We start from the raw sequence: 22,712 nt of genomic DNA, 5'->3' as shown, positions 1-22,712 counted from the left end.
GAACCAACCCAAGGGTGCTCCAAGTGCAGCGCTTGGTTTGGGTTGGAAAAGCCCCTTTTCGGGGTGGTTTGGGGGGGTGGGGGGGGAGAAGGGGGGGGCTGAGCCCCAGTGATCCCCCTCCATATAGAAAGGGGGGGGTTAAATATATATCTAATAATAATAGTAATAATATTAATTAATAGCAAAAGGGGGGGGAACAGGGGCAACGGGAGCTGTTGCCGCCGCATTGAGGTGGTTGCGTTGGTACAAAAGGAACAGGCTTTGGTTTCACCCTCAGGAGCCCCCGGGGGGGCTTTTATGCGTCCTGGGCCTGGGGGGGGGGGGAATCAGGGCCCCCCCCCCAAGGGATATGGATATAAAGAGGGGGGGATGCGGGAGGGCACCAGCATCGGGTGAGGCCCCCGCTTCATTTTTGGTTCGCGGCTGCTTTCCCCTTTGGATAAGGGACCCCAAAGGGGGGCCTGGGCAACCCCCCCCATGTGTTCTGCCCCCCCCCCCCCCCTCGCCCTAAAGCCATCCCAAAGGATTGAGGATCCAAAGCTCCATGCTGGGGGTGTTGATACCCCGAAGAGGAGTGACCCTGGAGCACCGGGAGAGCCCCCCCCCAATCCCTTGGGAATGGCGAGGGGGGAAGGAGGAGGAGGAGATCCCATCTTCCTGCCTTCATTTAAGGGGAGCAATATGGAATCTCATCCTCCCCCCCAAGCAGGGCTAAGTATGGGGACGGGGGTGGGGTTCAAATCCCATTGGGAATCACCGGGTAAATCCGGCAGCACCGGGAATGGGGGGGGCAGCAGCGGGTCCCCCAGGATAGACTCATTAAAGCTCAGGGTGCAGCGACCCCCCCAAACCGGGTTAAATGGGGGGGGGTCACAGCTGATGGAGGTGGGGGGGTCCCATAGAGGGGGGGGTTAGCACCGAATCTGAGGTTTGACCAAGGAAAGGGCTTGGAGCCTGGATCGGGATCGGGATCAGGAAGAGCCCCAGCGAGTGTGACTCCAAAAGGGGCAGAAGAGATAGAAAAGAGCAACTCAAGAGCTCAATAAATAACAATGGGAGGGAGGTGTTTTTTGGGGGGGGGACCCAAAAAAGTCCATTAGTATTTAAATATAAAAAGGCAAATGGTTCCCAGCCCCCCCCCCCCCCGGGGGGGGGGGGGGGTTCAGGGTGGTTTTGGGAGTGATTTTTTTCTTTTTCCATCGTTTTTGTTTGTTTTTCGTAGCCAAAATCAGTGCAAAGGAGGTAAAAAAGAACAACAACAGTTCCATGCCCGAGGGTCGGGGGGGGGGGGGGGCTGAGCGAGAGCCAAGGGATGGGGATAACGGGGGTAACGGGGATAACGGGGATAAGGGGGGGGGGGTTAACCAACTTTGTGCTCGCCCCTCACGATGTGGGAGGAGAACTCGTACCGGTCCTGGCTGTGGTAGCCACAGATGTTGCACTCGAAAGGGTCTCTGAAGCCGTGGCAGCCCATGTGGATGGTGAACATGACGTGGTCCAGGAAGAGGATGCGGCAGTGCTCGCACTTGAAGGCCCGGAGCTGCTCCCCGTCCTCATTGAGCACCCTCAGCGCTTCTTTGGCAGAGCTCGGGGTGGAGCGGGCGGCCGGGGGCCCCTCCGGCACCTTGGGGTCCTCTTTGGCGTAAGCTGGGCTCTGGCGGCTGCTCCCCGCGGGCCCCTGCGAGCTCCGCTCCTCGTGGTTGCTCTCGGTGTCGCTGGAGTCGGCGCAGCCGTTGGGGGGGGACCCGGCGTGCTCCCGGCCCCGGTACAGCACCGGCACGGCGTCGCCCACGTCCTCGTGGCCCTCGGCCGCCTCCCGGCCCCCCGGCAGCTCCAGCCGGGCCGGCAGCGCCTGGAGCTGGGTGTAGACGGAGCTGATGACGGGGGTCACCTCCGAGATGCAGTTTGTGGGGGGCAGGCGGAGGCCGCGGAGGTGCTCCCCCCCCAGCAGGGATAGGGGGGCGCCGTAGGCAGGGTCCAGGGGGTGATGGGCTGAGACCATCTCCACGTCCTTCTCGAAGCCGGAGTTGACGTCGAAGGGGAGGTCCGAGAGGCTGAACCTCATCTGCTTCTCCCCTATGGAAGCAGAGCGGGGTCACAGCGGGCTTTGGGTCCCGTGGCCCCTCCGTCCCCAGCATCGCTGCGGCGCTATGGGACACACACACACACGCACACACGGATGGACTCCCCTTTGCCCCTCCTCATCCCAACGGGAATCCAACGGGAATCCCCTTACCCACGAACTTCTGGGGCGTGGAGCGTTTCCTCTTGGTGAGGCTGCTGGCCAGGCGGTCGATGAAGCTGGGCCGCTCGGAGGAGGGATGCAGCAGCGCCTCCGGCACCATCTCCAGCTCCCTCATCTCCTCCCCTGGCAAAGAGAGAAGGGAAAAGCCAGGTCAAGGCGGGCGCCGGACCCCGCAGCCGCTGCTCCTGCCCTCTGCCAGCCGGGATGGACGTGGGGAAAGGCTCCTCTGCTCCAGGCCCAGAGCTTACCCCGTGGGTGCCTCGGTCGCGGGGCGGCCGCTCCTCCCTTCTTCCTCGAGCTGCGCCCGCTCCTGCCGCTTTGGGGAAGAGGAGCCGGCTTCAACGCATGCAAGTGCCCCATTCCCGCTATTCCTGGGGGTGCTCAGCCCATCCCGCGGGGATGCCGGCCTCCGGAACGGGGCGGGGGGTGAGGAGCAGGGAGGCTCCGGCATAGCCAAGCCAAGGGGGCTGCTTGCTGGCTCCCAGGAGCACCAAAAGGCGCTTCCAAGCCACTCGGTGCCCATTGCCCTCGATATAAGGAGCAAAGGGGGGGGTGTGGGGTGTCCATTCAAGGGGGAGTTTTCCATTTGGGAAGCTCTGGGATTCAGCTGCCGGCACGGGCAGGAAGCAGCGAGGTGCCCCTTGCAGAGCTGCGGGGCTCCCCCTTCTCCACCGGGAATGCCGATCCCTGTGTGCTCCCCCCGTGCCCCACTGACCTGCCTGGCTGGCCAGGGCCGGCGGCTCCGGGTGCAGGCTCTGCAGGTAGCTGTGGCACCGCTCCTTGTGCTCCTCCAGCGTGCTCTGCTGCTTGTAGCTGCGGCCGCAGTAGTTGCACTTGTAGGGCTTGCCCACCGTAGGGGAGGAGACTGCAAGGGAGAAAGGCAGAGCCGGGTTGGAAGCACCTGGGAAGGGCTGGATAGAGGCAAGGGGATGGAGCCAGCAGGAGAAGGGCTGTGGGCGCTGCTGGAGCACTGGAATCCATCAGGATACGGCCCAAACCACCAGCACCAGGTAATGGAAGAGGTGTAACTCCGTTACACCGATGGAAGAGTGGGATTTAAGGTGCTTGGCATCCTTTGGAAAGGTCATGGATACAGGGATGCAGGCTCCAAGGGGCCAGGACCTGCCTGAGCCCGTTTTGCTCTTTTCCGGCCCCATTTTGGGGCGGTTCTGGGGTTTCCTGCAGGTTGTGGTGTGAACCGGGCTTCCCAAGCCCTGCCCCAGCTCCTGCGTTCCTGCCCCGTCCATTCCCAGCTCCGGATGCTGATGCCGGGATCCAGGATGAGGATCCATAGGAATCAATGCGGAGAAGCCGATGAGAAGAGCGCTGGCCTGGAGCGGTGAAGATGGGTTTGCTCCACCTGCCTCCAAGCAGGATTCCCAGGCAGGAATTCACTCCCAGATCCAACCACTTGGAAGCGGAGCCTCGCTTCCCGAATTCCGCTCCAATCCCCAAGCTCAGAGCTCTCCAGATGCCTCAGTTCTGCTCCTCCTAAACCAAGCAGCATCCCAAACCCTGTGCTCGTGAATCCCAAAGCTCCCCCCCCGTGGCTCTGTTCCAAGCCATAGGGATACCCTGAAGTTATTCCCTCGGGATCCGGTTTGGGATTCAGGGCTCAATCCTGGTGTGGAGGCTCTGTCTGTGCTTGCAGAGGGTCAGGAATGGGGTTTATGGTGGGAGGGAGGCTCCATCCTTTGCCTTGCGATCCGTGCCTTTTCCTTTCATTCCTTCCTCTGGGAATTCGCTCCCCACAACGTCCCGGCGGCCTCGGCCCCTCCATCCATCACCTCACAGGAGCTCCCAGCCAGGTCCATTGAGGATCTTCCCCCCTAAACCAGGAGCCATGGGAATGATCCCCCACGGAGAATCCTTTTACCACCAAGTACAGGAGCAGAGGGGCAGCTCCGGGATGGATTCCTTGTGGATGGGGCCCCGGAGGAGCCGCAGCCTCTGATCTCGGCCGTGTTTGATGTGGGTTTGATCCGGGGAGCGCATCCTGCGAGATGAAAGCTCCTGCTCCCCATGGGGCTGCGCAGGGAAGGCAGAGGGAGGCTGAGCCAGGCCTGACCCAGCCTCTTCCCTCTGCAATCCCCATTAAAGCCAGGCTTTTCTTAGTAACGAGCTCCCAGAAAAGCTCCTTGTGCTTGGAGATGCCGGAAGGACTCGCCCCAGATCCGTGCCTCTCCGTGAAGGGCTCCACGAGACCCTTTCCGTGCCGGGCAGCGGGGAGGCGGCAGCTCCGGATGCTCAGCGAGGGGCGAGGCGGTGGCAAAGCCCAAACCCCCTCTTGTGAGGTGCCCCATTCCCAGCCTGGCTCCCGGATTCCTCCCCGGCATCCCCTGGGAAGCCTCAGGTGTGTGCGGGAAGGAGAGGAACTCCCGATAGGAAGAGCAAAGTGGGAAGATTCAGGCTTAAACCCGGAGCATCGCATCCTCTAACTGGGAGTTCAGGGCAAAGGAGGCTTCCAGGGCAGGCTGTGAGGGAGGAGCAGGCTCCTGGACACGAAGAGGCTCTTCAGGGGCTGGGATTCCTCCTTTGTGGAATCATTCCCATGTTCAAACCGTCTGGATGAGCAGGAAAAGGCCCGGCAGCGCCACGAGCGGTGCGGGAACGGAGGGAGGCGATTGCCAACAGGAGTTGGCTTCACTTCAGTTCAACTTCAGTTCAACTTCAGTTCACTTCACTTCAGTTCACTCCCCCCTGGTCCCCATCAGCTCCCACATCCCGGAGCCAGAGGGTGGGAACCACAGCTCCCAATGTCCCATCCGAGCAAGGACAAGGTCAGAGCCAGGCAGAGCAGAACCCCTCAGGCTGGGACACGGCGCACCCAAGGGTGGGACCTCCCTGCTCCCCATAAAACCTATTAAACATTGATCTTTATAGGGAAGAGCTACCCCAACCCCCAGGAATACGGAGCCCATAAACCAGGCACCAACCCCAGCACAGGGGCAGCTGAAGCAGCCCCGTGTTTGCCTGCTCCTGCCTTTGAATCCCTGGCGTTTGGGCCCTCGTTCCGTGCTCCTCCCCATCCCGGTACCCACCGGAGTGTGTCCGGAGGTGCCCGCTGAGCGCATCCCGCCTCCGACAGGCGTAGTTGCAGAAGGGACACTTGAAGGGCTTCTCTCCGGAGTGCAGCTTGATGTGGCGCAGGAGGTTTCCCTTCTGGGTGAAGGAGGCTCCGCACTGGTTGCAATGGAAGGGCCTTTCCCCTGTAAAACAGGAGCCAGGGGGTCAAATTCCTGCTGGGAAGCTTTGCCCATCCTCAGGGATCAGAAGCATCCCCAGCTCCAGCAGCACAGAGGGAAAGCCTGAGGTTAAGGGCACTGGAGCAGCATGGTCTGGTGTGAAGCACCCCTGCCCACAGCAGGGGGTCAGATCTGGGTGAGCCCAAGTTCCTTCCCAATCCATTCTCTGGGTCTATGATGGGACCCCCAAGCTGCGAGGCTCAGACCTGTTGCTGGTGGTTGGATGGTGAGGAGGAAACCCCGTCTACACACACTTCCACGGACCTTCCCTCATCACCCCCACCTCATCCATGACACCCTCATCTCCTGTGGTGCCACCAACCATCACCCAGGTAACCACCAACTATCACCCAGGTACCACCAGCATCCCCAAGGTACCACCAGCTTCCCCCAGGTACCACCAGCATCCCCCAGGTACCATCATCATCATCCAGGTACCACCAGCATCCCCCAGGTACCATCATCATCATCCAGGTACCACCAGCATCACCCAGGTACCATCATCATCATCCAGGTACCACCAGCATCACCCAGGTACCATCATCATCATCCAGGTACCACCAGCATCATCCAGGTACCACCAGCATCCCCAAGGAACCATCAGCATCCCCCAGCACCCCTGAGCCCCGCTCACCCGTGTGGCTGCGCTTGTGCACCATGAGCACGTTGGGGCCGATGCAGACCATGCCGCAGATGTCGCACTTCAACTTGCCATTGGGCAAGCGGATGCCACCGGGGGAATGGGGCTCCTGGCCGGGGCCGTCGCAGTAGCCCAAGGGCTCCGAGAGGGAATCCTCCACGATGACGCTGTCGTCCTTGTCCAGCATGCGCTCGTCCGGGGCCAGCAGGCGGCTGCCCTCCTCGTCGCTGTACATCTCCACCTTGATGGAGCTGGCTGCGGGGAGGCACAAGGGGTGGGATGTGAGGAAGGAGCTGGGAGCGCGGGCCCGAGGGGCCGGACCCGTGCAGATGAAGCCCTCGGTGCCGTGGGGGTGGCCTTGAGCACTGAGCATCTTCTCCATCCTAAGGCTTAAGTCCTAAAGGGAACGCTGGGACGTGGGGAGGGATGCGGGCGCCAGGAACTGCTCACCCGGAGCACACCAGCTCAGGGACTGGCTGCCCATCCCAGAGCACTGCTCCTGTGGGAAAAGCCCTGCATTTCCCTGGATTCAAAGGCACTCAGGCTTCAGGAGCAAAGACTCTGAACTGCCACTCTCTGGAGCAGGAAAGGCTCCAAGAGCCTCACGCAGGTCTCTGTGATCCCATCTCCGTTGCTCCCAGGAACCAAAGGGAAGGGATGGGAGCCTCTGGGCACCAGGAATCCCAAGAAAGCTCCTGTGGGATGAGGGACGTGGATGCAGGGACCACGGGAAGGTCCAGCCAAGGGCAATGAGAAGGCAGAGGTGGGAGGAGAGGGCTTCCTATGGAGGGAGAAGTGGTGCTGGGACCCCCTCAGCCTTTAAATGATCCAAGTGGGAAGCTTCCTCCTTGAAGCCATTGCCAGGGAATCCCTTGGGATGCTCCCGGGATGGGGAGAGCGGCTCCTCCTGGTTCGTGCAGGCTGGAGGAGGATGATGCTGGAGTCGAGTGGGATCCAGGGCACCCACATGGGGTATTTACAGTCTCTTTCAAGCTCAGATCCTTGTTTCTCCCTTTGGAAGCAGGAGGCTCTTCCCGATCCCTTCGGAGAACGGTGGCCACTGGAGGAACTGAACTTCACATCCCAAAGGAGCAGCTTCCAGCCCTGCTGGGGCTCGATTCCCGGGGCTCTTCCGGCTCTTTGTGAGAGCTCCAACACTCACCCGCATCCCGGGATACACTGGGAAACCCCGGCAACATCCCGGCCTTTAGAAGCTTGGGGGGGGGGGGCTGAACAAGCTCTTCCCATCGGCTGCGATGGGAATGCTGCTTCCCGGGAGGCTTCGGGTCACTTACTGGGCATGGAGGAGGTGGGAACACTGCAGAGGGGCTCCCAGGGCTGGGAATACCGAGAGGAAAGCTCCTCTGCCTCCAATGGAGCAGGGGGGATTAGCGAGGAGCAGCAGCATGGAAGTGATTCACCCGCGCCTGCGGGGGCTCCATTGCCGGGTGAAGAGCCCAGGAATTCCCTGGCTCCGGGCCTGCCCTTCCTGCATCCCGGGCCACACAAATGCCTTCCCTAGGAGGCTCCCAGCAACGGGAACCCGGCCCTGGCACCCAGCGCCTGTTTGCTGAGCCCTTGGCCAAAGCCAGTGCCGGAGGCTGAAGCATTCCTGCGGGTGGGAGCCGGATGGGACCGGAGCCGCCGCGCTCCCGCGGGAGCATCCAGCGGGAAGCTCCTCGCTCAATGGGGTGATGTTCCCTGGATTGGGGGGGGGGGGGGGGGGGGGCTCTTCTCCCATTCCCTTGGGGATGCTTTATCCCAGGGTACAGAGGGAGGCCCAGCCCCGCTGCGTGACCCCACTGCCTGCACCCGGGTTACACAAGGCAGGGCACGGCACCAGCCGGGAAGTCAAATCCCATCGGGGGCGAGAGCATCCCCAGCACCCCGGTGCTGCAGGGCACGGGGGGGCATCGTCGTCCCGGGCCATGGATTCCAGCTTCCAGCAAGCAGAGAGCTCAGCTCCCGAGTGCTTTGAGAGGGCAAGGAGAGAGCAAAGAGCGAGGAGCACAAGGGGGGAAAGAAGGGGGCTGGCTCGTGATGCGCTCGCTTCCGAAAGGGAATGGCTGGGGCTCTTTCATCCCAGCTCCAACGCTACGGAAAAGCCTCGTGCTCAGAGGAAGCCACAGCAGGGCTGGTGCCTGCGTCAACCCACCCCAGCCCTGGTGCCACTGATGCCCGTGGACACGCAGCATCTCGAGGCTCAGGCCCACAGGGAACGGCCCCGATTCCTCAGCATCCCCATGCCAAGGGGTTTGTCCCGGTGGGAAGTCCGTGGTACGTGGGCTGGGGCAGTGCTGGGACTCACCACTGAGCGAGCGGCTCGGGGACGAGTGCTGGCTGTTGGGGGTGCTCACGGGGGGCCCCACGATGGCTGAGCTGAATTCCTTCTCCAGGGAGGAATCCCCACTGCCTTTGGGAAGAGGGAGACAGCAGTGAGTGAGGCCCCAGATGTTCCTTTGGGATGGGGCTGCTGGAACCCACGTTTGCCAGGGGCATCCTGACCCCATGCTCTGCCCAAGTCCCTTTGCCTATAACGAAGTGAGAATTCCTAAGCAGATCCTTATGGCTCCGGGAAGCCAAATCCACCCCATCGAGCCCTCAGCGCCCCACAGCAGCATCTTCTGAATGGGACCCCAGTGCCCCATAGCTCTATTGGGAAGAGGTTTCCTCTCCTCTTGGGATCACATTGGGATCGATGGGGACCCTTCCCACGCTCGAGCTCAGGGACACGCGACGGGGCTCATGGAGGGAGAGCCCCATATGGGGCTGGTGGGGGGGGAACCTTGAGCCCCAACCCCAAAGCGCTGCTGCATGGGGTGGGAGTGCCCCACGTGGTGTTCACCTCCATGGGCATCCCCTCTGCTCCCTGCAGGCCCCTATAGCTCAGCCGGGAGCACAGGGAGTTACAGCTCCCCCTGCCCAGCGCATCCCCTGCTCATCTTCCCGGCTCCAAGTCATTCCAGGCTCCCCCCCTTGTACCTTGCTGCAGATAGCCCGGAGCGTTCTCACAGCCAACTCCTTGGAAACAGCGCTGGAGCCCCGGCTGCGGGTGCAGGTCCGCGCCGCTGGCAGGGCGCACGCAGCCGCTCACCTTCCAGGAAGAGCAGATTCCTGGAAGCCAGGGGAAAACGACCGTCATTTTCCAGGCGGCGGCACGGGCTGAGCGGGAACGCCGCCGGGAAGGAGCGGGAACGCCGCCGGGAAGGAGCGGGAATGCCGCCGGGAAGGAGCGGGAATGCCGCCGGGAAGGAGCGGGAACGCCGCCGGGAAGGAGCGGGAATGCCGCCGGGAAGGAGCGGGAACGCCGCCGGGAAGGAGCGGGAATGCCGCCGGGAAGGAGCGGGAACGCCGCCGGGAAGGAGCGGGAATGCCGCCGGGAAGGATGCTGCGCGCCGGGGATGCTGCGGCCGCTCCCCCGTTAAGGATGCTGCGCGCAGGGAGAGGGTAGCAGGGCTGCTGTGCCCACCACCAGGGAATGTCGGTGGGGAAAGGGGGATTGGGTGCGTGCAGGGAGAAGCTCAACAGCCTGGAATGCCAGCGGGAATAAGGGGATGTCGTGTGTGGATGTGTGGAGGGAGAGGAGCAGCATCCCAGTGTCACCCCACTCACTGGGATCCGATCCTTTGGCAGTGGGATGGGGACAGTGGGGTAAAAGCAGCTCACACTGAGCCCCCCCTAACACCCCCAGATACGGGGACGTGTATCCGTATGGAATACCACACACACAGGGACGGACCTCAGTGGCAGCTCCCACCCCACAGCAGGACCAAACCTGGACCCAGGGCTCACTGACAACCCCCAGCGATGCTGAGGGCAGGAAGAACATGATCCACATCCCGTTCCCAGCTCCTGCCCATTCCCAGGTGGCGGAGAACAGAGCCTCAGGAAGGAGGAAAACCAAGTTCATTTCTCCTTGATCCCTTTCTGCTGCCCTGTTTTCAGCTCCTTTGTGAGCCAGCTTCATCCTCAGATCCCAAAGGAGCACTCTCATCCCAAAGGAGCCCTCTCATCCCAAAGAAGCCTCCTTATCCCGAAGGAGCCCCAATCCCAGCACCAAGAGCTGATCCTTCCCGAAACAGGGAAGAGCTCCCCTGCTCCCCACAGACCTCAGGCAGGATCCCCTCAGACAGGATCGGGATCAGACACCGGGATACCCCGGGAAGGTGGGAGCTGAAGCCCATCCCAGTGCTGGGAGCCCCCAGTTTCCCCCCCCCCCTTCACACTGGAGATCCCAGGAAACACTGGGTCACGATTCCTGTGTTCCACAATTCCCACAGGGAAATCCAGCTCTAGCCCAGTTATCTGAGGAGCTCTGCTCTTTGCATCCTCAGGGCCCCATTGCCAGGCTCCAATCCTTACCGTATGGATGAGCTGATCCCTGTTTTCCTGCCCCGATCCCGGGCAGCACCAGGCTCCACTCCCCACGTTCCAAAAGGAAAACCCGCAACGCCGCTCTTCCCTCTGCCACCCTTTAACCATTCCCTTCCCTCCCTGGAAAGCTGGATCCCAAAAGGGATTCAGGCTCTTGTGCTCCAGGAAGCTGGGAGCAGCCACGTGGAGCAGGATCAGGCACCTCGGGATCCTCTGGGATCAGAGGGGATCCTTGGGGGAAGGAGGAACTTTACCAGGGTGGGCAGCATGTCCTGGGATTCCCAGGCCGCCTGCGCTCATCCCATTGGATCCAATGCACTTCCTCCCTGCTGAGCTGGGTTCACTCTAATCCCACTCTTATCCCAAGCAAAGGTGTTTCCCATCCCAGAGATAAGAACAAATCCCACCAAAGCGCCCGGGCCGGGTTCCTGCAGGACACCAGATAAGCTTCATCCCTATCAGTGTCCCAGCGTTCCCTACGGACACCGGGGCTGTGATCCCAGCACAGCTGATCCCAGCAGGCTGGTATCCAGGGAAGCTCCATCCATGCATCCATCTCCTGCTCTTCCAAGATCCAGGGGTGAACTCCCAACTACCTCCAGGGCAACGACACAAGGGGGAGCAGCTTCCAGAGGGATAAGAAACCTGGAAAGGGGCTTTGGATACGGGATGGAGGGACAGGACAAAGGGAATGCCAGAGGGGAGACTGGGATGGGATGGGAGGAGGAATCCTCCCCGTGAGGGTGGTGGGACATGGAATGGCTTCAATGGAGAAGGTCTGGATGCTCCATCCCTGTTCGAGGGAGCAACCTGGTCCAGCGGATGGCTTAATCCCAATGGATGAGCCTGAGCATCCCAAATCCATCAGGATCCCAAAGGAGCCAACGCAACACCTACCAGAGATGTAGGATCGCCCGTTACAGTCTTCGATATCCATCTTGAAGGGATTTGGCTGGAATGGAAAGCAGAGCACGGTCATCTCCCGCCCTCTGGGACACATGGAATCACCCCAGGGAAGGGGAATGTGCCCAGCTCCCCCAGGATAAGGCTTTCATTCGGCTTCAATCCCAAACCAGCCCCGTTTTCCAAGCAGGAATGGGGCTCAAGCAGCACTTGAGGGGTTGGAAATGCAGGAGAACACCTAAAGCCAGTGAGGATTTGTGTCCTTGGGAAGGGAAAACCAACGGGATCCGGAGCCACAAGAGATGGAGACACCGGGATACAGACACCGGGATACTGAGCCCTCGACCCGCTCCCGATCCACAACTAAAAGGTGCCTCATATCCCGGGCACGGAGGGAATCCAACCAGGATTCAGGAGCCGCATCCTGGAACACCGGCACCGTTCCCTTCCCTTCCCTGCCATCAGAAGGAAAGGGAGCATTCCAGAGTTCCCTTTCCCACTGTTAACTTCATGGGATGAAGTAACTGAGGCTGGAACCAAAGCAGCCCCTCACTGATCCCTACGGAGAAGAGGCCTGGCAGACCCGGAGCAGGGCCAAACCCCCACACTCCAGGAGCACATCCCTGTCTCTGGCCTTTCTTCCCGACTTTCCGGAGCAATCATCCCATTGGGAATGCGGCGCTGGAAGTAGAGCAGAGGGAGTGCCTGAAATGAGGCCTTTTCCCTATGGAAAAGAAATCAAAGGCCTCAGAATTAGCCCAGATGAAGAAAGCTCCATCCCGGTATCCCGGTGGGATGCGCCTTGGGAATGTCCTTTGAGCAGCGAGAGGCTGCAGCCGTGGCCAGGAACATCCCAGAAATGGGAATTCTCCCTGCTCCCGAGCTTCTGCCCCTCTGCCCCGAGGTCTGGATCCGGTTGGAAGCAGAGTGGGATGAGCCGGAGCTCGGGATGGGCGCTCGGAGCCGTCCGCAGGGGAAGGATTAGTCAGGGCTGGAAAGTGGCTTCATCCCAGTTCCAGGCTTTCCCAACAGGAGGAGGCTTTTTCCACCCCTGAGGAATGAAGCGGCTGCTCTGAACGCCGGGAATGCTGCAGGAGCCAGTGCGGGGACCTTCCAAAGGGATGGTGATGGGATGTGACGCCGCGGCCGAGGAGGGACCATTCCGAGCCAAGCAGTGGGAATATTCCCAGAGAAATTCCCAGCTCCCAGACAGCCAAACCCAAGCGCAGGGTGCCCCGGTTATCCACGGGATGCCATATCCCACAGAACAGCCCCATTCCCCTGGGAATGTGCTCCGGTTATCCACGGGATGCCATATCCCACAGAACAGCCCCATTCCCCTGGGAATGTGCTCCGGTTATCCACGGGATGCCATATCCCACAGAACAGCCCCATTCCCCTGGGAATGTGCTCCGGTTATCCACGGGATGCCATATCCCACAGAACAGCCCCATTCCCCTGGGAATGTGCTCCGGTTATCCACGGGATGCCATATCCCACAGAACAGCCCCATTCCCCTGGGAAGTGGGCAAATCCGGCTGCAATTCCCGACCTTCCTACAAAGGGAAAGGGGGCTGAGAGAGGGAACCCCCCTGAGGGTGCGGATCAGGCGGCAAAGCGGGAATGGGATTCCTCAGCCCCATTCACTGCTCCCGGCTGGAACAGCGCTGGATCCATGGATACCCCCGGCTTTGGAAGGCAGCTGCTGGAAACGGCACGGATTTGGATCCCAAAGCAATGCAGGGACCGTTTCCTGCGGGGCTTTGCCCCGTTGTGTCCGTAGGAAGGAAGCTCCCGCTCCTGCCCGTTCCGGGATGGACGGATCCCGGCAGAGACGCGCTGGATCCTCGACGCTCCCGAGCTCTGCAATGGATCCTCCTGGGGCTCAGCCCCGATCCCGCGGTCCCCATCGGGAGCAGCGCCCGATCCCGAGCTCCCTCGAGTCCGTGGGAGCAGAAGCCGGGATGAATCCCGGCCGCGGGACGCACCCAGGGTCCGGATGCAGCGGGAACGAGCTCACGGGGCAGCCTCTTCCCCTCGCGCCCCCCTCATCCCGTGGGGACGAGATCCCGCACGGAGCAACCGGGAGCAAGGACCCGGCTCCAGCCCCCAGGGCACCGGGACCGCATCCAGGAGCATCCAGCGCCGGGAAAACCCCTCCCGGAGCGGGAAGCACCGGGAAGCGGCTCCCCCCGTTCCCAAGGGGCCATTCCCTGTCCCCCCCATCCCAACCCCGTACCCCGGGGGGGGGGCAGGACACGACCCAACCCCATCCCCGAATTCCATTGGGATCCCGCTCCCCCCCATGTCCCGGAGCCCCCCCATGGTTGAGCCCATTCATCCCAACGGGGGGGGGGGGGGGTTTTTAAATCCCCCCCAAACGGGGGCAGATTTGGGCCCCCCCCCCCAATGGACGCCCCCAACCCGGAGCTGCCCCCCCCCAACCCCCCCCCCCCCCCCCCCCCCCCCCGCCCCCCCCCGCCCCCGCTCTCACCGGCGGGTGGGGGCAGGGCCCCCCCGGTTCCGCCCGGGCCGCGGGGGGGGGTCACGGGCGCGGCGGCGGCGGCGGCTCCACCTGAGCAGGGCCCGGGCCCCCCCCCGCGCCCGCCCGCCCGCCCCGAGCCACTTCCGGCCCCCGCCGCAGCCAGGCCGCGCAGCCGAGCGCCGATGCTGTCGAGCCGCCGCCGGGAGGGGGGCGACGCGGCCGCCATGGGCTAACACGGGGGGGGGGGGGGAGAGCAGTCGAGCGCCGATGAATCGAGCGGTGAACAGGGGAGGGCAGAGGAGCGCCGAGTGGGGAGGGGGGGAGCGGGGAGAGCCGAGAGCATCGATGGGCCCCGCGGGTTGGAGCAATAATCGATAGCCGATAACGGAGAGGCGATAACCGATACGGCGGGGACGGGCTCACGGCACAACGAGAGCCCCCCAAGGGGAGGCTGCAGGGTTCTATAGGTCCGGGGGGGTCCCATAGGGCCATGGGGTTGTATGGGGAAAGGGAGCTGTACAGGCACAGGAGGTCCTGTAAGGTCAGGGGGGTTATGTAAGGTCAGGGGGGTTATGCCGGGTCACAGGGTTCCATGGGGTTACAGGTCCCACAGGGTCAGGGGGATACATGGGATCACCGGGGTCCCATAGGGTCAGTGTTATATAGGGTCAGGGTTACATAGGGTCAGAGAGCCCCGTAAGGTCAGAGAGTCCCATAGGGTCAGGGGTCCCACAGGATGAGTGTCCCACAGCACCAGTGGCTTACACAGGATCCCAGTGAGACCCAGGTCACCTGGCGACAAAAAGGTCCCTCTGCTGTGGGACCACTGGGCTGGGGGGGGTCTCCCAGACCCACCCCCTGTATCCCACCCCATCCATCCCATCCCACCCCCTGTATCCCACCCCATCCATCCCATCCCATCCCACCCCCTGTATCCCATCTCATCACATCCCACCCCATCCATCCCATCCCATCTGCTCCCATCCCACCCCATCCATCCCATCCCACCCCCTGTATCCCACCCCATCCATCCCACCCCATCTGTTCCCATCCCACCCCATCCATCCCATCCCATCCTGTCCCCGCTCTGCCCCCGGAACCTCCGAGTCCATAAAAGCTTCACAATCTTTATGGAGCCACTTTCACACGTCGGGGGCCATAAACGGCCGCGACCTTCGCTCCGCGGCACGGGGCAGGAGGGGAGGGGGGGGGAGCCGCAGCGGCTCAGCGGGTGACGGTGACCCGGACGCGGTGCCAGGCGTTGCTGAGGACCCCGCGCAGGTTCCAGATGGGCGCCACGGTGTCGGGCTGGACGTTGTAGCTCCCGTCCACGGCCTTGCACACGATCTCCAGCTCCGCGCCCGCCGCCACCGGCGCCCGCAGCTCCCAAAGCCTCCAAGCCCAGGCGCGACCCAGCTCTTGGCGCTCGCCCTCCAAGTTCGCCACGCGCCAGCTGCGGCCCCCGTCCAGGGACACGTCCACCCGCACCACGTCGCGCCCGCCGCCGCTCCACGCGTACCCCTTCACCGTCAGCTCCCCCGGCGGCACGGCCGCGCCGGGGCGCGGGTGGGTGATGGCCGATTGCACCGGCAGCTCCTGGATGGCGGGCGCCGCGCTGTAATCCACCGAGTCCCAGTCCACGCAGGGCGAGAAGCCCTTGTAGTCGTTCTGCTGCCAGTGGCTGGGGCTCTCGGCCGCGCTCACCGCCACCCGCGCCAACCACTTGACGCTGCGGGCGCCCACCACGCCGGGCACCACGACGCGCACGGGGAAGCCGTGGTCGCGGGGCAGCTCCTCGCCGTTCATCTCGTAGGCGAGCAGGACGTCGGCGCCGGTGCTGATGGCGCGGCCGTAGGGGATGGAGGCGCCGTAGGGAGCCCCGCCGGGGCCGGCGTCGAGCCCCTCGAAGCACACGTGCCACTCGCCGGCACGCTCCTCGCCGAAGCCGGCCTGGAGCAGCACGTCCCGGAGCCGCGCTCCCCCCCAGCGCGCGGTGCCGATGGCGCCGATGTCCCAGGGCAGGCCCTGGACGGGGCGCACGCGGCTCATCTCGGAGCGCCGGTTCCCGGCGCACTGCAGCGTCGCCGTCACCTCGTGCTTGGGGAAGCGGCTCCGCAGCTCCGACAGCGACAGCGCCAGGACCCGGCCCTCCGGGCCCTCCACGCGCAGCCGGTACGAGGCCGGGTCCACCGCCGGCACCGGGAGGTGGTTCCGGGTGAAGAAGAGCTCGTTGGGGGTCAGGAAGCGCTCGGTCAGCAGCTCCGCGGGGGTCTCGGCGTTGAACGGCTTCCGGCTGCTGATGCGCAGCCCCGGGTGCCGAGGCGGGTCCCCGGCGAACGGGTCCTGAGCGGCGGCGGGGTCCGGGGGGGGCTCGTCGGGGCTGAGCTCCCCCACCTTGAACTCCCGCAGCAGCTCCCGGACGTGGGGCTCGTTGTGGACGGCGTAAAGGGCCCAGAAGGGCTCCAGGGCGCCCCCGGCCGCCAGCAGCAGCTTCTCGGCGCCGCCGGGGTGAAGCTCCACGAAGTCGGTGACATCGAAGACGTCGGTGCCGTGCGTGACCCAGACGCGGTCCTGGGGGGAGCGGTGCCTCCCCACCTCCTCCCGTGTGTACCGGGGGTACCGGCGGCTCGGGGGCGCCTGCGCCGCCTGCGCGACCTGCGGGACCCCATCAGTGCCCGGGGCCGCCCCCGTTCCGCCGGTGCGCGCCTCCCCCCACCCCCCCGGTGCCCCCTCGCTACTCACCCTCCGCCGTCGCTCCCCATAGGCCAGCGCAGCTCCGAGGCCCAGCAGCGCCGCCAGCACCGTAGCCGCCCCCCGCCGGCCCCCCGCGGCCGGGTTACCGGGGGTGAAGCGGGAGCAGCCGCGGCGGGGCAGCGGGAGCCTGCGGGAGGAACGGGGCTAGGACCGGCAACGGGGAAAGGGGGCACCGAGGAGAAAGGGGGGGGGTCCCGACGGGGCGGGTCCTACCTGTGCCCGGCGGCGATAGCGGCAGCGCGGAGCAGCAGCATCGCAGCGGGACCTGCACGGGAGACAGCGGCTGGGGCGGGCACCGGGCATCGCTCGACCGGGAACCGGCCCCGAGGGGAGCGGGCAGCGGGGACCCCCGCCGGGCATCCCTCCCTCCTCCCGCCCCTTCGCTCCGGTGCCCCCCCGGGTCCCGTCCCGGACCCGCCGCGAACCTGCGTAGCAATTTCAGTTGCGCGACGTCCTGCGCAGCGCTGCCCCTTTAAGAGACGAGAGGTGGGCGTGGCCTCCGGTGAAACCACGCCCCTTAGGGTGAGGTGGGCGTAGCCAAGCAGCTCCGGGGGTCCCACTGGTGTGGGGGGGGGCGCGCTTAAAAGGGCAACAGCAGCGCGGCTTAAAGGGGCAACGCACTTAAAGGGGCCGCGGCACCTCCCGGTGGGCAGCGGCGGTCGGTGCCGTTGTTGACCGGAGCCGCCGCCCCGCTGGGCTCCGCGATAAGCGTTATCGGGACAGGACCGGCGACGGCAGGCGGCGGAGCCCCGCATCCCGCCCTGGGCACACACAGGCGGGGTGGGTCGAGCCCCGTTGGCTCCCGTGGGCTGGGTTTTACGTCCATGAACGGCGTGGGGAAAGGAGGGGCCGAGCTCGAGTCTCAAGGTTGTTATTGAACCGCGATGGAGGCGCTCCCTCGAAGCCAAAATCATTATAATTATAATAAGAATGATCAGGAAAGGGGATGGGGGGGGGGGGGAAGCTGCAGCGTGACCCCAAACCAGGACACAGTGGGGGAAGAAAGAGGGTGCAAAAATAGGGACCCCTGCAATAGGGGGCTTCATACGAGACGGGTCCCTCTGCCCCACAGCCATGGGTAGGGTGGGCCCCCCCATGCCGTGTGCAGCCTGAGCCCACGGGGAGAGCAGGAGCTGGCCCCTGGGGTGAGCCCCATTGGGGTGTCTCAATGGGGCCCTTTTGGCTGCTGGGACCTGGGAGCATCCCAATGCTCCGCAGAGTTCCTGCAGCTGGGAATGCTCCAGGAGAAGCCAAACCCTGGGGGCTCCGAGTGGGGGGGGGGGGGTCCCAAAGCGAACCCAAACCCCACCAAGGTGCATCCGAAGGGGACGTTTCCGTGACTAAAGTGCAAACCGGAGACGCCGGCACCGGCTGGGGAGGAACCGTGGGGAGAGCCGGGGCGGGGGGGGGGGCTCCTCATGGCCCCATCACCGCGGCGTTCCCATCCTCCGGCCAGAGCCGGGAATCAAGGCCACCCATAGGAGGAAGCGAGGGCGCTGCAGCTTCCCTCCCTCCACATCGAGGCAAAGAGGAGGAAGAGGAAAAAGGGATGGGGGGGGGGGGGGGAGGAGAATAATAAAAATAAGGAAAATCCAACAGAAATCCATGAAAGACCCCATGGAAATTCCCGCATTCCCGCAGCTGGGAAGCTCCAGAAGGAGGGAGCCGGCGGGAGCTCGGGTCGCTGCGGGCACCTATGATACAAAGTGAGGAAGAGTCTGGATTCCCATCCCAAGTCCGATCCGCAGCCGACGGAGCTCCCGGGAGCAGCGGCGGTGGAAGCGGCTCAAAGTGTGGTGAGGGGCACGGTGGGGCCTGGTGGTGGTGGTGGGGGCGCCGGGGGGGGGGCGTGGATGGAGAATGGGGGTCCCGGCTCGGCCTCAGTTGCTACAACACTGGCTCCTGTGCTGCTGGCTCTGCTCGTGCAGGTCCACGCCGCGGCCCCGGCCGCCGGCCCCGCTCGTGCTCTGGGGATCGCTCTTTGGCAGCTTCTTGGCTGGAACGGGAAGGAGGAAGAGGAGGTGATGGCGCCTGGGAGGGGGTCCAGAGGCCACGGGGATGGGCTCCCATTGAGTGGCAAAGAGGGGGGGGGGACGCAGGGGATGCAGGGGTGGGCCCCGATGCATCAGAACCATGGAATGGGTTGGAAAACATCAAATGGGTTGGGTTGGAAATCATCAATGGGTTGGAAGTCATGGAATGGGTTGGGTTGGAAGCTATGGAATGAGCTGAGCTGGAAATCATGGAATGGTTTGGGTCGGAAAACACAAAATGGCGTGGGTTGGAAATCATGGAATGGGTTTGGTTGGAAATCAGGGCATGCGTTGGGCTGGAAATCACGGAATGGGTTGGGTTGGAAGTCATGGAATGGGTTGGAAGTCATGGAATGGGTTGGAAGTCATGGAATAGGCTGAGTTGGAAATCATGGAATTCATTGGGTTGGAAGTGACCTTAAAGCTCATTCAGTTCCAACCCCTGCCATGGGCAGGGACACCTTCCACTAGAGCAGCTTGCTCCAAGCCCCTGTGCCCAACCCGGCCTTGAAGAGTGATGGGGAATCCAAACCTTCCCCATTCAACCCATTCCATGTCCCACCACCCTCACAGGGCAAAACTTCCTCCTCAGATCCCACCTCCATCTCCCCTCTGGCAGGTTAAAGCCATTCCCTTTGTCCTGCCCCTCCATCCTTCATCCAAAGACCCTCTCCTGGTTTCCTGCCCAGCTCAGCCTGTCTCTACAGCATCATCCCCACCTTCCCATCCCAACATCCCTGCATCCCTGCGGCTCCCCTCCGCTCACCGATGGCCAGGAAGAGGTCATTGACGTTCATCGCCGTCTTGGCCGACGTCTCCATGAACAAGAGGCTGTTGTCATCTGCGTACGCCTGAGCCTCCTGAAACGCACCCATGGGAGGCGTGAGGCTCCAGCAGCACCCAGTGGGGACGGGGCTGGGGACGGGTGGTGGCACCCAGCACCCCCTCACCTCGTACTCCACCATGCGCTTGCTGGCCAGGTCGGCTTTGTTGCCGGCCAGGGCGATGACGATGCTGGGGCTCGCCTGGCGCTGCAGCTCCTTCACCCATGTCTTGGCCCGCGCAAACGTTTCCTAGGAGCAGAGAGGGGACCCAGGGCTCATCCCGGGGGGGGGCTCAGAGGGACCCCCATTGAGGAAACAGCCCCCAGCACCCCCCCCCCAAAGCTCCCTGATGGGGGCCCTACCTGGTTGGTGATATCATAGACCACGATGGCGGCCTGGGCCCCCCGGTAGTACATGGGGGCCAGGCTGTGGTACCGCTCCTGCCCGGCTGTATCCCAGATCTCGAACTTGACCGTTGTGTCATCCAGGCAGACGGATTGTGTGAGGAATGCCGCTGTCCGGATGGGTAACGGCGTCAGTGCCGTTATCCCAGGGCATCCCAAACCCCACCACGGCTCCCCCTGCATCACACTAGCAGAGCATCCCCTGCATCCCAAACCCAACCACAGCTCCCCTGCATCCCAAACCCAACCAGAGCATCCCCTGCATCCCAAACCCAACCAGAGCATCCCCTGCATCCCAAACCCAACCAGAGCATCCCCTGCATCCCAAACCCAACCACAGCTCCCCTGCATCCCAAACCCAACCAGAGCATCCCCTGCATCCCAAACCCAACCAGAGCATCCCCTGCATCCCAAGCCCAACCAGAGCATCCCCAGCATCCCAACCTCAACCAGAGCTCCCCCTGCATCCCAAATCCAACCAGAGCATCCCCTGCATCCCAAATCCAACCACAGCATTCTGTGCATCCTCAACCCAGCCACAGCATTCCCTGCATCCCAAACCCCACCAGAGCATCCCTTACATCCCAAACCCAATCACACCTCTCCCTGCATCCCAAACCCAACCAGAGCATCCCCTGCATCCCAAACCCCACCGGAGCATCCCCAGTATCCCAACCTCAACCAGAGCATCCCCTGCATCCCAGCCCCAACCATAGCATTCCCTGCATCCCAAACCCCACCAGAGCATCCCCTGCATCCCAAACCCAACCAGAGCATCCCCAGCACCCCAAACCCAACCAGAGCATCCCCTGCATCCCAAATCCAACCAGAGCATCCCAAATCCAACCAGAGCATCCCCTGCATCCTAAATCCAACCAGAGCATCCCCAGCACCCCAAACCCCACCAGAGCTGGGCGCAGGGGCTCAGGCTCCTAGGGAATGGGAGCCGGGACCAGGATCCCGACTCACCTCCAATGGTGCTCTCCTGGTACTCGTGGAACTGGCCCTTGACGAAGCGCAGCACCAGGCTGGATTTGCCCACGGCCGACTCCCCCAGCAGCACCAGTTTGAACTGACAGATCTTCCCGGCTTGGGACTGCCCGTTCGGCCTGGCGGCGCCTCGGCTGCTCATGGCCCCCGCTTCGCTGGGAATGCCGCGGGGTGTCCGTGCGGGAAGGGTCCGCTCGCTCCTCCTGCAAGGAGGGAAGAGCCGTCGGGACCTGGGATCTCTCCCCCCCCCCCCGCCCCGGCTCCTCCGTTTCCAAAGGGGTCGAGCGGAGCGGATCCAGGAAGCCGGGATCCTCGCAGCGAGGAGGCTGGGAGTGAGTCAGCAGCGCTGCGGCGCTGCCGGGCACGGCGCTGGAGACCGGGAGCCAGGAGGAAAGGGATGGGAACAGCTCCCGGCTCTGCCCCGGCATTCCTCAGCGCTGGAATGGGGGGGGGCCGTTCCCCCCGTTTGTGCTCGGGCACTGTGAATGCTGCGGCTTCCCAAGGGAAGGAGGAGGAAGCAGATGGGGGGGGTTCCATTGGGAATGATCTCGCTCATAACATTCCAGTGGGAGCAGAGGTTTGGGAGCGCTCGATAAGGCCAGACCCAAGCGGGAAGTTGGAGGATGCCGGTTCCCCTTCCCCATCCGCCTCAAGGGGCTGCTCTAACCCGGCAGGAAACCCTCCCTGACCCCGGCACGCACAGCATGGAGCATCCCTGGATCCACCGGGAGCAGCGGGATCCCCCTCAGGCACAGCACAGGGAATGCCACTGCCCTGCTCCGGCAGGAATCCTGCCCGTCTGATCCATAAAGCATCGGGAATACACACGGATGAGGTTCGGGATCACTCCGGGCCAAGTGTTCCTCAGGGGCTGAGGGTTTCCCAGTGTTTTAAGGGCTCGGAGCAGATCCGGGATACAGGGAACAGCACCGGGAGCATCCCGGCTCCATCGCCCTCACAGCACATGGAGGGATCCAACCGGCAGCGCACCAGGAGCGGCCGCCCCGTCCCGGTGCCCATGGAGGGGCCAGCTCCGGAATCCGCTCTGGGAATGGATCCACCTCTCCAAGGCTGATCCCACTTCCTTCAGGGAAGGGGCTGGATCCTTCCTTTCCCTCCCAGGATGATTCTGGGAGCAGCCCCATCCACATCATCCCACCTCCACCGCTCGCTCCATGCGGGTTTCCAACACCAGATCCCATCCTCCCGGAATGGATCCCAGGCTATTCCTAAGGGACGAGCTGCCAGGCCTGGGATGGGAATGGTCGCTGGCCACTGGCACAGCCCCACAGCGCCTTTTCCAGCCCTCTGGAACCACACGGATCCAGACCCTCCCATCCACCCTTCGATGCATCCCACCGGGATTAAGGAAGCTCCAACCGGGGCACCTCAGCCCCGGGATCAGCAGCATTCCCGGGACGGCCCGCATGGATCATCCCATCCCAACGGGATCCCGGCGGCACCGGGTCACGGCGTCACCGCGTCCCCCCCCCCCCGCCCCGGCCAAGCGGCTTCCCCGTTGCCGCTATCACCGCTCCTATGCCCGGTACCGGGGGCGGCGGGGGCCGGAGCAAACCAGAGCCACGAAGCCCTCACCGTGGGGTTCAATGAAGGGACCCGGTTCCGGACCCCCCCCCCCGGTACCCCGGAATGGATCCTCCCGCTGCGGGGTGGGGGGGTGCGAACAGGTCCCGGTGCCGCGGCCCCCCCCAGCCCGGGACACGGAGCTCCCGTACCCCCCCCCCGGGTCCCGGTGCCCCCCCCCCGGTACCTCAGCGCCCGGCCCGGCCCTCCCGTCGCGGCCCCGGAGCGCAC

At 63.7% G+C, this 22,712-nt stretch overlaps 3 protein-coding genes across 4 annotated transcripts; all 3 read right to left on the bottom strand.

Annotated features, from left to right (window-relative positions):
- Positions 1–1,355: 1,355 nt before the first annotated feature.
- On the bottom strand, positions 1,356–14,039 carry IKZF4 (IKAROS family zinc finger 4). Of its 2 annotated transcripts, XM_057399958.1 has the most exons (9): positions 13,902–14,039; positions 11,402–11,456; positions 9,113–9,244; positions 8,439–8,543; positions 6,125–6,385; positions 5,287–5,454; positions 2,961–3,110; positions 2,237–2,368; positions 1,356–2,076 (listed from the first exon to the last, which is right to left on the bottom strand). In XM_057399958.1, the coding sequence occupies exons 2-9, from the start codon at positions 11,439–11,441 to the stop codon at positions 1,361–1,363; spliced, it is 1,704 nt and encodes a 567-aa protein (XP_057255941.1). In that variant the 5' UTR covers positions 11,442–11,456; positions 13,902–14,039; the 3' UTR covers positions 1,356–1,360. The 2 variants fall into 2 exon arrangements, with proteins under 2 accessions (XP_057255941.1, XP_057255940.1); XM_057399957.1 differs by lacking the exons at positions 11,402–11,456; positions 13,902–14,039 and adding an exon at positions 10,991–11,054.
- Positions 14,040–15,093: 1,054 nt separating this feature from the next.
- SUOX (sulfite oxidase) lies at positions 15,094–17,148 on the bottom strand. Its single transcript, XM_057399956.1, has 4 exons — positions 17,072–17,148; positions 16,860–16,911; positions 16,635–16,773; positions 15,094–16,547 (listed from the first exon to the last, which is right to left on the bottom strand). Exons 2-4 carry the CDS (start codon positions 16,898–16,900, stop codon positions 15,117–15,119), a joined length of 1,611 nt encoding a protein of 536 aa, XP_057255939.1. The 5' UTR covers positions 16,901–16,911; positions 17,072–17,148; the 3' UTR covers positions 15,094–15,116.
- Positions 17,149–18,470: 1,322 nt separating this feature from the next.
- Positions 18,471–22,706, bottom strand: RAB5B (RAB5B, member RAS oncogene family). Its single transcript, XM_057399955.1, has 6 exons — positions 22,669–22,706; positions 20,877–21,100; positions 19,866–20,017; positions 19,630–19,752; positions 19,446–19,539; positions 18,471–18,642 (listed from the first exon to the last, which is right to left on the bottom strand). The coding sequence occupies exons 2-6, from the start codon at positions 21,037–21,039 to the stop codon at positions 18,527–18,529; spliced, it is 648 nt and encodes a 215-aa protein (XP_057255938.1). The 5' UTR covers positions 21,040–21,100; positions 22,669–22,706; the 3' UTR covers positions 18,471–18,526.
- Positions 22,707–22,712: the final 6 nt, after the last annotated feature.

The sequence above is a fragment of the Pezoporus wallicus genome, unplaced genomic scaffold (assembly GCF_028554395.1).
Source record: "Pezoporus wallicus isolate ANWC-B61680 ecotype Strahan unplaced genomic scaffold, APGP_CSIRO_Pwel_v1 contig_14657, whole genome shotgun sequence".
In the NCBI taxonomy this organism is placed as follows: Eukaryota; Metazoa; Chordata; class Aves; order Psittaciformes; family Psittacidae; genus Pezoporus; species Pezoporus wallicus.
This window is presented reverse-complemented; position numbering and strand designations above follow the sequence as displayed.